This window comes from Panthera uncia, chromosome F1, assembly GCF_023721935.1.
Source record: "Panthera uncia isolate 11264 chromosome F1, Puncia_PCG_1.0, whole genome shotgun sequence".
Taxonomy (NCBI): domain Eukaryota; kingdom Metazoa; phylum Chordata; class Mammalia; order Carnivora; family Felidae; genus Panthera; species Panthera uncia.
In genome coordinates this window covers 63370795-63384269 of record NC_064813.1, presented here as the reverse complement: position 1 = coordinate 63384269, position 13475 = coordinate 63370795, and the positions used below count along the sequence as shown (strand labels likewise).

Here is a 13475-nt window from a genome sequence, read left to right as displayed (position 1 = left end):
ACTTTGCTGAAATCTGCTTCCTTGGTCTCTCTCATTTCCTCTGAATTAGTCTCACTTCTACCTGAAAGTCTCTTCCCTCTTTTACACTTAGCCCATCAAATATTTGGAGACCTACTGTGTCCCTGCTTGGCTGTGTCTTCCTCGAGTGGGGAATGGTTTCTTGGCGTTGTTCATCAGCCTGGTCTGCTTGGGCTCGATGCCCTTTGTCAGTGGACCAGACCCTGTGCCTTCCCCTCCCCGCCCCCCACCATGGCCTGAGTAGTGCCAAGGTCAGCGGGGCTATGGCCTCCATTGTCCAGGACTCTGTTGTGCAGCTTATTCAACAGCGGCTCTTGGCTGTGTTGTCGCCTCATCTTCAGCCCATGGCCCTCTTTGTAGGAAGTGCTGTAACGTGGCCGCTGCCCCTCTGCGCATCCCGCTGCCCACTGCCTTCGTTACAGGCACTGGCTTTGTGGGCACAGCTCCCAGGTCTCATGGGGTCTGGGGACACAAGCTCATCTGAAGTGTCTCTCTGCTCTCTGGATGCCCCTTCTCTGGTTGTAGGGCTTCAGTGCCCTCACTCCTGTTTACTCATCACTTTGAAGCTGCAGAGGTGTTTTGCGGGTGAGGAGGGAAAAGGAAGAGGGACATCACTATACTGTGAGGTATTAGTCACTCTGAGGTCAGGCCTCCTTTCTGCTTTCAGTCAATGCGGTAACCGCTTTTCCAGGTGGTGGGTCACAATAATCTACGCAAACAGTCCGCAGGGAAGAAATGGCTGTGACGGCTCCCACTGTGTAGACAGGACCAGGAATTCAAGGCTATTGGAATTTCAATGATCTGTCCAAGTTCACATAGAAAGAGGTGGAATCACGAGTCCAGTTCAGGTCACGTGACTCCGAACCCTGCTTGTTTCCCACTGCACTAAGCCCAGGGAGGACATGTGCTTAGGGGCGCCCTGGGGGGCTCAGTCGGTTAAGCGTCACGACTCTTGGTTTCAGCTCTGGTCATGATCTCATGGTTCCATGGGTTTGAGCCCGGCGTCGGGCTCTGCGCTGGCAGTGTGGAGCCTGCTTGAGATTCTCTCTCCTCTTCTCTCGGTCCCTTCCCAGCTCGTCCTATGTCCGTCCGTCTCAAATAAATAAACTTAAAAAAAAAAAGTTTCCAAGAGATATGTTTAGATGGACCCAGTGAGAGATAGAGGGTTGACAAGAAAGACTCATAATTCTGCACACACTGATCCTGTGGCTGAGCTAACCCCGAGCTGAGCAGAGAACTGAGGCTAAAAGCCTCCGTCTGGGTCCAAGGCCATGTGGACAGCAAGGGTGACAGCGAGTGATTCAACACACCAAACAGCCGCACCTCAAGCCCCTGGTGAGAGGTTCTTCACCCACCCCTCCCAAGGCCATTCCCACGTTCCTCTCTGTCTACACAGCACCTAGGACATGTCAGTGTGAAGGACACAGTAACTGCCTGAGGACGGCTGGCCCGACCACGCTCGCCCAATGCCACTGACTGCTTCACCCCTTGTCACGCAGTCTAGAACACTCTCCACCACGTCACGCCCAGCTGTGCCTCCCCGCCCCACCCCCCCCATGCCATCCCCTGTGCCTTTCATACCTGTCTAACCTCATCTGTCATCACTTTGTGGTTTGGCCTCTCTTCCCGGGCCACCTATGCTCCTCAAATATTCATTCATTTAAAAGCATTCATACCATGGGGCGCCTGGGTGGCTCAGTCGGTGGAGCGTCTGACTTCGGCTCAGGTCACGATCTCATGGTCCGTGAGTTCGAGCCCCGCGTCGGGCTCTGTGCTGGCAGCTCGGAGCCTGGAGCCTGCCTCGGATTCTGTGTCTCCCTCTCTCTCTCTGCTCCTCCCCCGTTCATGCTCTTGTCTCTCTCTGTCTCAAAAATAAATAAACATTTAAAAAAAATAAATAAAAGCATTCATACCACATATAAAGGTCCAAGCATAGTGCGTGATGCACTGGCCTGTGTGTTATCCCCTCACCAGTCCCATCTGACCCGCCCATCGGGGGATTCCTCACCTCCCTCAGCCGTCACTTCCAGGCTCTACTCTCCAGAGCCGCGTAGACAGATCTGGCTGCAGGAAACGCCAGGTCTGCTCTCTGAGTTGTTCGTAGGCGTTCAGACCCACTAGTGCAAGAGTCCACTCTTGTGTCTCCCACGTCGCGTGCCCTGCCCCACGTGGCTGGGCACAGAGGAAAGCATTTATTCAGTAGATGCTTGTTGAACACTGACCCTTCCGGGCACGGGTCCGAGACATAGGTGACAAGACCGTGAACAAGTCTCCACCCTCGTGGGGCTTATGTTCCAGACGGAGTGAGGCAGCTGATAACAAGTAGGCAATTTAAAGAATAAGATACTTTCAAATAGAGATAAGTGCTCTGATGATAGTACAGTGGGGTGTTATAATAAGGGTTGAGGAGAAGTCCTTCAATGGGGGGCCCCAGAACCACCTAAGGAAGCGACATTTGAAAGAGACAGGGAGCAGAGGATTCCAGGCGCTGGGTCCAACGTAAAAGCTAGGTGGTTTGGTGCTTGGATGGCTGAATGGTTGAGGGACTGAGGGACTGAGTGGCTGGGTGGGTGGTTGAATGGTTAGGTAGCTGAGTGGTTGAGTGGCTGGGTAGTTGGATGAGTAGGTGCTTAGGGGGCTGGGTGGTTGGTTTATTGAATGGACATGAGCACCCATGCCTGAGGGGACAGGCCTCTTTGTGAAAAAGTTCTATTATTTACCCTAATTCTATCACTCTGTTCTCTTACAGTTCCCTGTGTTGGGCAAAGTGGTGAGTCTTGTGTATGTCCTTTCCATCTCCAAGTGTGTCTCTGGACCAAAACTTAATTGATGGGCCACTGGGTCCCCCGGAGGCATCTTCAGCACAGCATACTAGGCCCATTCCTCAGGAGCCTTGGCTGATACCTGGGCAGAAATGAGACCTGGGACTCCACTGTTCTCAGGCTGAGAATAATTCTAGGTGGCTCAAGCCCCAGCAAGTGGCTCTGGGACTCATCCTATTCCCTTGTAAGTGGCACTGGCCTCTGTCCCTCTCAGGGTGGCTCTGGCGCTCCTGTATTCTCCACTCAGCAAGGCCCTGGACTCCCTTCCATCCCTCGTATGTTCAGAGAAGGCAGCTTTGACCCTCAGCTCCTTCTGCCTTCTAGTCCATCCTGACCTTCACGGGGCTTTCTATCAAGTAGGAAGAAGCCTGACCTATGAACATCTTCACCTCCAAGGACATGTTCTATGGTTCCAGAGGCAATGGGGGCTGCTGGGCAGAACTCAAAGCCATGCTCAGTGCTGCTCGACAGAACAGGAGTAAAAGCAAGGCTCATCATTCAGTCACCCCGTGAGGCTCCAGGGGCGGGTCCTGAGGACTGAGGCAAAGGCAGGATATACCGCGAGTCCCTATCTGATTCTTCATTATTGTTCTCAGTTTATCAGGCCTGGCTCCTGAGACTCTCTGGGACCAATGGTGTCTGACTTGTCAAAGAAGTATGACCTGGGGACAGACCCAGGCTGGGGTCCCCGGGAGCTCTTCTCTTGTCCACATCAGGCCATAGAACGCATTTTAAGAATGAGGACAGACAGGACAGATCCCTCCCCACGACCGTGGTGGAAATGAAACTCCCTGCTGGGGGAGGAGGTGGAGGCCAGGGGCCTGAGAAGGAAGGCAGGAGGGATGAGCCCTGGCGGGCACTTCCTACATCCATCCATCTGGCTTCTGGCTGGCGGTCCGGGGCCAGCTGTTCTCAGAGGTGGACGCTGCAGAAAGGCTTGACTGGGGGAGCCAGGGGGCAAGTAACCAGTCTAGGGAGGTGAGGATTGGGTGAGAAGGAAGGAGTTAGGACAATGGATGGAAGGAATTCAACTGGACCCAAGCTTGGCAACATCAAAAGGGCGAAGTAAAAGGAGCAGAGGGGAAGTGCAAGGGATAAAGGCCAAAGAGAAGAGGCAGGGGAAAGAGGGTGGGAGGGGAGTAGAGAGAGAGAAGAGGCAGGGGAGAGGAAGGAGGGGAGGAGGGGAGGGGAGAGGAAAGCAGAGGCCCCGCCCAGGTCTGGCAGGAAGGCCTGGGGGGCGGGGCGGCTCAGCAGGTGCCATCCAGCAGCCTGTGTCCCCAGGGGGAGGACTGAGGCAGGCTTGGGGGGGTGGTGGGGACAGAGGGAGAAAATGGCCACGCAGTGTGTGGCTCCGGGGCCACCCTGTTCCCCTGTCTCACAGCCTGGCTGTACCTCCGAGCCTGGCCAGACCCCGTGTTTGAGGGAGATGCCCTGACTCTGCAATGTTATGGATCGACGAACAAGGCCCTGTCCCAGGTGAAGTTCTACAAAGACGGAAGATTACTCCAAACCCCAAAGACCAGATGGTCCCTGTCCGTGGGGACAGCTACCCTGGAAAGCAGCGGCCAGTACAGCTGCTCTGGGAAGGTGGCCTACGTCCCATACCTGGGCAGACAAACCTCAGAGCTGGTCAAGGTTCAAGTCCAAGGTGAGTCACCAGCTCAGGGGGGTCGGGGGTGGGGCTGGGATGCTGCTCAGGGATCTGGTCTCTAGAGGTCAGCAGCTGTCCCTCTGGCTGCCCCTGATGCCGGGCGACCACAGGGCCCCCCGTTTAGAGCCAGGGGAAGGAAGTGCCCTGAACCAGTCTGGGCCAGACCCTTCCCCTCTGGGGACCAGCTGACCCCTACGGCCCTCTGGCTTTGGCTAGGGACTCCAGAGAGACTCTGGCGGTGTGGGTCGTAGCTGGGAGGCGGGTCCTGGAACACAATGACAGGGTCTCCCGGGGGCAGTGGGGCTGTGACCTGGGATGCGCTCTGGCTTGGACCCGGCCTCTGGGGACTCAGGGTTCAGGAGGCCCCCCCTGAGCCTGGGCCCACGTCTCCCCAGAGCCGTTCCCGCCTCCTGTGCTGAGCGCTGTCCCCTCTCCCGAGCTCCGTGAGGGGAGCCTGCTGATCCTGAGATGCCAGACGAAGCTGCACCCCCAGAAGTCGGCCTCGAGGCTCCTCTTCTCCTTCCACAGAGATGCCAGCACCTTGCAGGACTGGGGCCCCCACACGGAGCTCTGCCTCCCAGGAGCCCAGGAGAGAGACTCTGGGCTTTACTGGTGCCAGGCCACCCTTGAGGGTGGTGTGGCCCAGAAACAGAGCCCCCAGCTGGAGGTCAGGGTGCAGGGTGAGTGGGGAGGGAGGGGAGACACTCCCCAGGGGCCTGGGCTTTGGGCAACGGGACCCGTGGGCCTATGGGAAGGGATCCCCAGGGGAGGAGGGGCCAGGAGCCTGGGTGGCACAGCTGAGCCTCCCCTCTCTGTGCTGCCCCAGTTCCTGTGTCCCAGCCTCTACTCACCCTGAGACCTGGCCCCACCGGCCTCGCTGTGGGGGCCATGGTGGAGCTCCTCTGTGAGGCCCAGAAGGGCTCCCCTCCAATTTCGTACTTGTTCTACCTGGACGGGAAGATCCTAGGGAACATCTCATCTCCCTATGGAAGAGCCACCTGCTTCCTGGTCACCGTGACGTCAGAGCGGGATGCCAGATACTCCTGCCGGGCAGAGAATTATGTTTCCGGAGAGACCAGTGAGCCCCAGATACTCTCCCTGGATGGTACGTCTTGTCCCCCAGCTGGGCTCTGAGCCCCAGCAAGCTGGCATGGGGCAGGTCCCACCCCTCTGCGTGCCCCCTACCCACACCCTGCACGAAGCTGGGCCCGTAGCAGGCACTGCATGACGGAGCCTGGACGCTGCTCAGAGTATCCGTCCACTGGACCTGGAGGGAAAACAGGAGATCCTTGGTGGGGGGTGGGTGAGACGGCTGCCCGTCCTTGTTGGCGTCCTCGGGGCCATCCCTGATTCCATCTGCAAAGCTCCCCAGGCCACGCCATCCCCCCTGATGCCAGCCATTCTGCCTCTTTCTGTCCATCTGGGGTACAATTCTGAATTTCATCCTCAGCACTCATGGTCACCCCTACTTGGGGCTTGTCTGCCCCCAACAGCCCCCACTGGCTGGTTGCCGGGCTGTCCGCGAGCCTGCTTGGTGTGCTGGTCATCGCCACTGCGCTTCTGGCTTGCTTCAGACCCTGGAGAAAAGCTGGTCAGTAACCTTTTTGACTTTCTTGGTGGTTGAATCCCTATGCCGGGCATTACCCAGCCTTTGGAAGGCCTGCCGGGGCCAGCTGCTTCCTTTTCCGGGGTGTTGGGTGAGAGGAGGGACTTCTCTTTACATGTCACCCAAAGTAGTCCACGGAGGGACCCTTACAGCTTCCAAAACGCACACACACACAGTCACCCAGGGATGTGCACAACACACGACTGCACGCTTGGGCATGAATGGAGGCACAAGCAGAGGAATTCTCACCCGCCAAACGCAAGCTCCATCAGATTCTTTCACTTTCGAAAGACAATCTGTGGCTGCAAATATAGCAGGGAAACCCCAGACCTCCAATCCTCTGTCACTAAGCTCGGCAGAGGAGAGAGAAAGAATGAGAAGCCCGATGCGTGTCTGTGCACCTGTGCGCACACACCCCTCTTGTCCAGCGCCGAGCCCGAGGTGAGTGCCCAGGGGACATTCAGTCATCCGAAGGGAACACAGTGGAGAGGGCCAAGCAATGGCCCGCTCCCAACACCGCTATTTACTAATTCCGTGACCTCGGGCCAGTTCGTGAAGTGTCTCCCTCCCGGGGTTATTGTGAGCATTTCGGCTGATGACAGCTACCTGACAGGTGACGTGTTGGACTGGCACTTGGTGGGCGCTCAGTACATTCTCCGTCTAGTCGACGCAGATTCCCCAGACCACCCCTTCTCCTGCCACACGTCCCCTAGTCTCTCCCGTGGGAACCGCTGAAAATAAGAAGTGTGGTTAGAATTCAGATGCAGTGGGGCCCATAGAGAGAAAAAGGGAAAGCAATCAGATAAATGGCATTTCCAGGGAGCCCATTGATGTTGGGAGACCCTCCTCCTCTCCTGTCCGGTCGTGAGGTCGTGACGATGAAGCAGGAATGGGGGCCCCCACAGCCATCACCTTGGGTGGCTCCAAACTTATTCCTATTCTAATCTTTCTTCGCCTCAGGCCACATTTAAGGGAAGGCCTATCGGTGCCAAAGCTGTTTGATCCCAGCTTCCTCCTAGGCCTTCAAACCCACCTACTGAGACTCAAATCCACCCCACCCCCTCCTCCCCAGGGACAGCATTCTTATTTTCCACTTGCCAAGAGAAAACGCGATTGCTCCCACAGACCTCCAAAGCTGGGTTTACTTATTCAAGTTGGCAGCTCCTTCTGTTAAGGAATTCGCGATGAGTTTTTCGGGAGCCGGGCCAGACCACTCCGTGAGAAAGACCACCCAGTCATACACTCAAAGCATTCCTCCCTGAGCACCAGCCAGGATACCTGAAAGGGCCTCTCCCTAGCCCTGGACCCTCTCCCCTGCCTTACCAGCACCCCAGGTAGGGCTCGGGCCAGCCTCCAACTTCCTCTCCCCTTGTTGACTTATCAGTCTTTGTCCAACGAACATTCCCTCTAGTCCTGAGTCAAGGTTCCATGCAGGCTACCTTGCTTTAAGTTATATCTACCCGGATGGTAAGAGAAAGGTGGAGGCAGGCCCAGAGCTAGATGGGGAGGCAGCTGGAAAAGCGGACCAACACTGCATGTGTGACTTCTAGAATCCCTGGGTCTACAACAAAGCCCTCTGCAAAGGGCCCGGCCATTTACCTGGTGTCGGTAACACGGGTGTTTCTGTTTCTGTCCGCTCATCTCTGGGTCAGAACATTAAAGACAAAGCAGTGCAGTTGGGGGGGCGGGGAGTCGCTGGGGAGGGGTCCTCAAGAGGAAGAAGCCTCCCTCTTCACGTGGAGGTTCTGCCCCTGCACGGTCCACGCTTCCCCCGCCCCTGACCCCCACTGCCAACCCGGGAGCAGCTAGGTTCTATTGTATTAAGGAACCTGTCGCCGGAGAAAATAGGGCTTCGGGTGGCGGTCCTCCTATCTCAGAAGCTCAGCGACACAAAGGGTTTAGAGTATCACACAGAAGACCACCTCCGGGCCCAGTTCCAAAGCTCCCCGAGAAAAGCTGTAGATCAACAGCTTCATCCCCCACACCCCATTCTGGAAGATTCTTAACCATCTCCAGATAACCTAGCCACTTCTTCGACAAGCAAAAACCATGCCGCCACCAAAGATGCCCAACAGGCTGCATCTCGCAAGGCAATTTTCAAAACATGTTGGCCGATGATGGTGTCCCTGGCACCATATGCAATTGTGCAAGGGGCCCACTTCAAAGCAGCCCTTGCCTCGATGTGCAAGCCCTGGTTTGTTTGTTTAAGAGCATTCGTTTTACCGCCTATTGTCACACCTCCCGTAAAACAGAGGCCCAATGAATTCCTGGAGTTCTTCAGTGAATGGAGACTCAGAAACACAGCCCCTGACGAGGGAGCGTTAGGGGATGCTTAACGACCAAGAGCTTCTCGGAGTCTCCGTAAATGCACTCTTGGTTCTACGGGAGGCTCTGTTTCCGCCAGTCCTGCCCACGATTCCGGTGCCTTCTTGCTGTCAGAGCTAATGGACATTTCCTGGGCACCAGGTGTGAGCAGGTGCTCTAAAATCCACATGTGGCCCAATTCCTATCCCAGGAGCTAATCTTTAAGGTTCTGGAAGCACCCGCTTTCACAGAGGCAACACGCCAGTGGAGAAAAAGCATATAAACCTAGATTGAGATTCTGTCCCTACCCCTCACCTTGTATGACCTTAGAGAAGTCGCCTCTCCCAGCCTCAGTCACCTCCTCCATAATACTCCATACGATACTATGATATCATAGCATCGACCTTTGCAAGACGGTTGTAAAAAGACTCTCAGACCCCGAAGGGTTAGGAAGGGAGGCTCTTTTGCCGTCCAGCTACGTGCTGGGCACGGGGTTAGCCACTGTGCCGTGAAGTAGACATCGTGTTTGAACCCCCTGGCCCAGTGTCTCGCACATAGTGGGTGGTCACAGTTATCAGCTTCTCCTTCTTCTGTAAAGCAGCCTGACTGGTGAATCTGGGCCCTCTCCATGCAGGGGACGTGACCCATCCTTGGCGACCGTACTTCCTCCCAGTCTGTGATTCCCATGGGGCCATGCTACCCTCTAGGGTATTTTTCAAAGGAAACATCCCATAAAAATTAACCGTGTCCAGACCTGTGAATTAGCCCTCGTAAACAAACCAGACTCAGACCTCCAGCAGCCTCCACTGACTTTCTTTCTCTCAGACTCTCTACCCCCTACTTTCCAGCACGCTTTCTCAGGGAACTCAACAAATTGTGCCTTTGTATCTCCCAGAGTCCCTTCCATCTCAGAATCCACCCCCAGCCCCCGGTGGAGAGCAGGACCTACTGTATGGTGAAGGTAAGTCCCTCCAGCAGGACCATGCATGGTCTGTCCCGGAAGGCAGAGGAGGGCCTCTGAAGGGGAGCAAGAATGAGCCCCCGGGAGCCCCCAAGTCTCAGGAATCAGTCATCGGGGAAGGAAGTGGATGGTTTCTGGGGAGAGCTAGAGGGGACAGTGCTGCGAAGCCGGTGGAGGCACAGGGAGGTAGGAGGGAAGCCCGGCCTCCGAAGAGAGGGCGTGGAGAGGTTAGACCAATGGTCGGCAAACTCTGGCCCGTGGGCCAAATCTAGTTCACCACACAATTTTGCATTTGTGAAGAACATTGCATATGTTTTGTGTATGGCTCCTTTCACACTACAGAGCTGAGTGGAGGCGACAGAGGCCGTATGGCCTGCAAAGCCTCAAGGGTTGACTCTTTTTTACAGAAAAAGAGTTTAAACCTCTAGTTGGGGCTGGTGAAGCTACTGGAACCTGCTGTGGGGGCGGGCACCTTCTGCCAAGACGGGTATCCCACATTAATGGCTGCCACCCACTCCCAGCTACCGCCATGACAGAGCCCCCGACTGGCTTCCCTCCATAGGTGTCTTCAGGACACGGGGGTCTTGAGGTGGGAGAGCAGGTGGGTCCTATTCGAGCCCCATTCCTTCTTTCAGTTCGTTGGCAGAATGAGAATGAAGATGATCATTACTCTGTAGTGTGCACAACCTCACAGAAGAGTAAAGGTGAGTACTCTCGGATGAAACTGGACATTTTTGCCAATGTAAAGGGGAAGTTTGGGGCCTGGAGTGAAGTATCATTACCGACATTACCGCTGTGCCATGACCACGATTATCATCATCACCTCCTCCCCCCATCACCACCCCCACCATCACCACCATCCCCCCCAAAAACGCTACGTCCACCATAATGACTGTCTTCCACATCATCTCCATCACCGTTGCCACCCTAACTAGGGAGTGTTTCCGCCTTTTTCTCAGCACCGTGGAGGAACAAAGAAAAGAGAGAGAGAGAATAACACAGTGTGCCTTTGCCCCAGAGTAAAAGTCTCAGCAGGACAGTCCCAGCTCTTAGAGGAGCTGAGACCCTGAGCTCCGGCCACCGACACCAGAATCAGATGGCAGGGACAGGGAAAGGCTAAGTCATCCCTCCAACGGGGGTGGAAAGCAACATGGCGTCATGGGGAGAGTATGGGTTTCTGCGTCAGTCGGGTCTGAGTTCGAAACTGGGCTCTGCGTATTCACTGTGCTGCTACAGGGCAAGTTACTTAAGCTCTCTCTCTTAAGCTCTCTAATGTATAAAAAAATGGAGATAACGCTTAATTTTGCAAGACTATTTTAAATTACTAGGAATGGAACCGGGGTTCTCGACACTTTACAGGTTATCTGCTGTGCCACAGGTATTCAAAACCAGGAAGCTTCTGGTTCTTGTTTTGTTGCTATTTCTATTCCTGGGCTGTACAATGGGTTTGAATCAGCCTGGGGTTCCTGCTCCTTCCCATGAAGGGCACCAGGGGAAGTGGACAGACAAGGAGTCTCTTGGACTCAGGGGCAGTTTCCCCAGGACCCTAGCATGGCCGGGTAGACGGGAAGGCACACGCACGTGGACACGGGTCATTTCAGCGGAGAGTCACAACGGGGACTTGAACACGAGAGAGACAAAAAAAAGAAGCCAACCTCCAAATATGGTTTTCACTGGCTGCAAAAAGGAAATGTGGCCATTTTAATCGCAGCAGGGCAACAAGGCGAAGGCATGATTCAGGGCCGGGTGGCCTCCTCCCAGCTCACGATAAGCTTTCCCTGATGGGAGGGCGAGGGGTTCCGAAACCCAGAGTCAGGAAAGGCCATTGTATTTCAAGATTCACAGGAAGGGGACGCTGGATCTTCTATCATTGGAAGAATGCTTCACGTATGCAAAGATTTGAGATTTGTCTACAGTTCCCCTTCTTACAGACATGACCGCAGGGAGTATCAGCCACTCTGAGCCTCTGTTTTCTCATCTCAATTGGAGAAGGAATCAATCATCGCTACTTGCAGGATTGGTGTGAGATTAATATAATAAATATAATGCTCACACCGGAAGGATTGCCTGGTGCATGGTAGCTGTCTAATGAAGTAGCTGTTTTAAAGGCACCTTTGATAGGCTCATCTCTCTTTCTTCTCCTTCTAATCCCTGTGACCACCCCTTCCCTTCTCCCTGGCCGGGGAAGCTGAGGTCCCAGGGCTGAGTGGATGGCCTGCAGTCACATGGCTGGGCTGTGGTTGAGGTGGAAAGACCCAGACCTCCTGTGTTTGGATGAAGAACGAGGGGTCCCCAGAGGCAAAAGGGGGAGCAGCGCTCCCTGGGCTGGTCCGTGCGTGGAGGAGGCGGGCTGCAGGTGCGGATGTGCCAGGCACCCTAACCTGAGTGTTTCTCTCTCCCCCACAGCCGGGCCTGCTGCCTCAGCCTCGGGGACTCAGGTGAGCTGGGCCCCCTGCCCTCCCCCCACCCTCTGTGTTACATCTGCCTCCTGATCCCGACCCGCCTCTCCCACAGGAAAGTTCTGTCATATACACGGAGGTGACGCAATCACAGCTTGGTGAGCTTCCAGCCGCGAAACGGAATCCGAGAAGCAGGACCCACAAAGCCCTCCCTGGCCACTTCGAGGAGGTTCTCCACTACTGACGGCATTCCCCCCAACACCACCCTCCGGTGCTCCCCAGGAGGCCAGCGGGGCCCCAGCCCCTTCCGTAGGTCCCCAGTCCCTGAGTCCGGCAGTGAGGGAGCCCCGTGTCCTGGCCAGGGTCCCCGGGAGACTCGAGGAGCGCCTAAATGATCTCGGAGCCCCCCTCTGAGCAGAACAGGCAGCGTGTGGGCAGGGACATCCGCACTTACGCGTGACAAGGGGACTAGACACGGGAGCCACAGATGTTTTCTTTCACACGAATGGAAGCATTGCAATCCCTTCTGTCTACACATCTGTAAGTGCTTTCTCCCATAGCCCTCGGTCCCCATGGATGTGCTTGGCCTCACCCTGCCGGAGAGAATTAATCTGCACACCCTGAGGGCTGGCCCTGGGCAGCTCCCATAAAGCATTTCCAACTTCCAAGCTTCTGCTGAGGCCCCTGAGTGACCAGAGAGCTGAGGGCCTCTCAGAGACTCCAGGGCATCAAGGGTCGGGGGAAAGGGCCTGGAGCCCACAATATCACACAACTCTTAACCCCTGAGCCAGACCCCCCCCCCAGGCCCGGAGAACACTGCCTTCGCATGCAACCCGTTTCTGTCCACACCCCTTCGAGGCTCCCAGGTTACCCACGTTTATGGAATGAGGCCTGACCCGAATCCCCCCGTGGGGAGCACCGCAGAAAACCGTTACCCCTTGTGTTTACAAAGATGCGTGCTGGTAGAACGTATTTGTTCATAGAAAAGCATCAATATTATTCACCAATACCAATCGCTTGTAGTGCCTGCTGGTTCAGTTTGGTCTGGGGTTGTGGAGCCCACACTCAGTGACGCTGAGAGTGTCGCACTAGTAACTAGGAAGATCAATTATCCCTGCTTCTCCTCCGAGCCCCGGTTCCCTCTGGGTCCCTGCTCCCGGGTCACAGAGTGGGGTCCCGCAGACCCCGCCCGCCTCTCCTGGGAAGAGGTCCACGTTTTCAGAGGACTCCGGCCCGGACACCCAGAGCTGGACACGGTCAGGGTTCATCCTTGAGCTTAATAGAAACGTAGTCACTCAGAGGCAACCCCACATCTGCTGAATCTCAGTCCGCATTTAAAATAAGATTTCTAGGCGGTTCGTATTGCACAGTAAAGTCTAAAAAGCCTGGTCTGCCTCCAAACTTCGTGGGAATACTTCTGTCCACTCGCCTTCTGGAGCGTCACTGGATGACACAAGGGGGCCCAGAGAGCTACTAGGCCAACGCATGTGCTGGCGTTTCTCACTTCCCTATGCCTTCTCTTCCTTCCCTCCCCCCACCTGACCTTCCTCTTCCCCAGCCTCTGCCTCCTCTTCCCCATCTCTCTCGAGGTTGGTCCAATCCACATCCAGGATACACCGGGGCCCCTCCCCCTCGCTTCTTGTCTGCCAGGCCGAGAATCACATGCCAGGTCGAGAAGCACATGCTAGGTCATTGGAAGCACAGAGTCCTATCT

The 13475-nt window shown here is 55.6% G+C and overlaps 1 protein-coding gene across 1 annotated transcript; it reads left to right on the top strand.

Moving 5' to 3' along the window:
- The first annotated feature begins 281 nt into the window (after positions 1–281).
- Positions 282–12005, top strand: LOC125925827 (Fc receptor-like protein 6). The gene is made up of 10 exons (XM_049635070.1): positions 282–381; positions 544–603; positions 2726–2788; positions 4222–4488; positions 4887–5171; positions 5318–5605; positions 5942–6082; positions 9297–9548; positions 11769–11800; positions 11877–12005. Exons 1-10 carry the CDS (start codon positions 282–284, stop codon positions 12003–12005), a joined length of 1617 nt encoding a protein of 538 aa, XP_049491027.1.
- The last annotated feature ends 1470 nt before the right edge of the window (positions 12006–13475 follow it).

Excerpts from the sequence above, each read along its gene's own strand:
- LOC125925827 (XM_049635070.1), top strand. The coding sequence starts at position 282 with ATGGCCTCCATTGTCCAGGACTCTGTTGTGCAGCTTATTCAACAGCGG. Across the intron at positions 2,789-4,221 it reads TCCCTGTGTTGGGCAAAGTG|CCTGGCTGTACCTCCGAGCC; the intron begins GTGAGTCTTGTG and ends CCTGTCTCACAG. Across the intron at positions 9,549-11,768 it reads GCCGGTGGAGGCACAGGGAG|CCGGGCCTGCTGCCTCAGCC; the intron begins GTAGGAGGGAAG and ends TCTCCCCCACAG.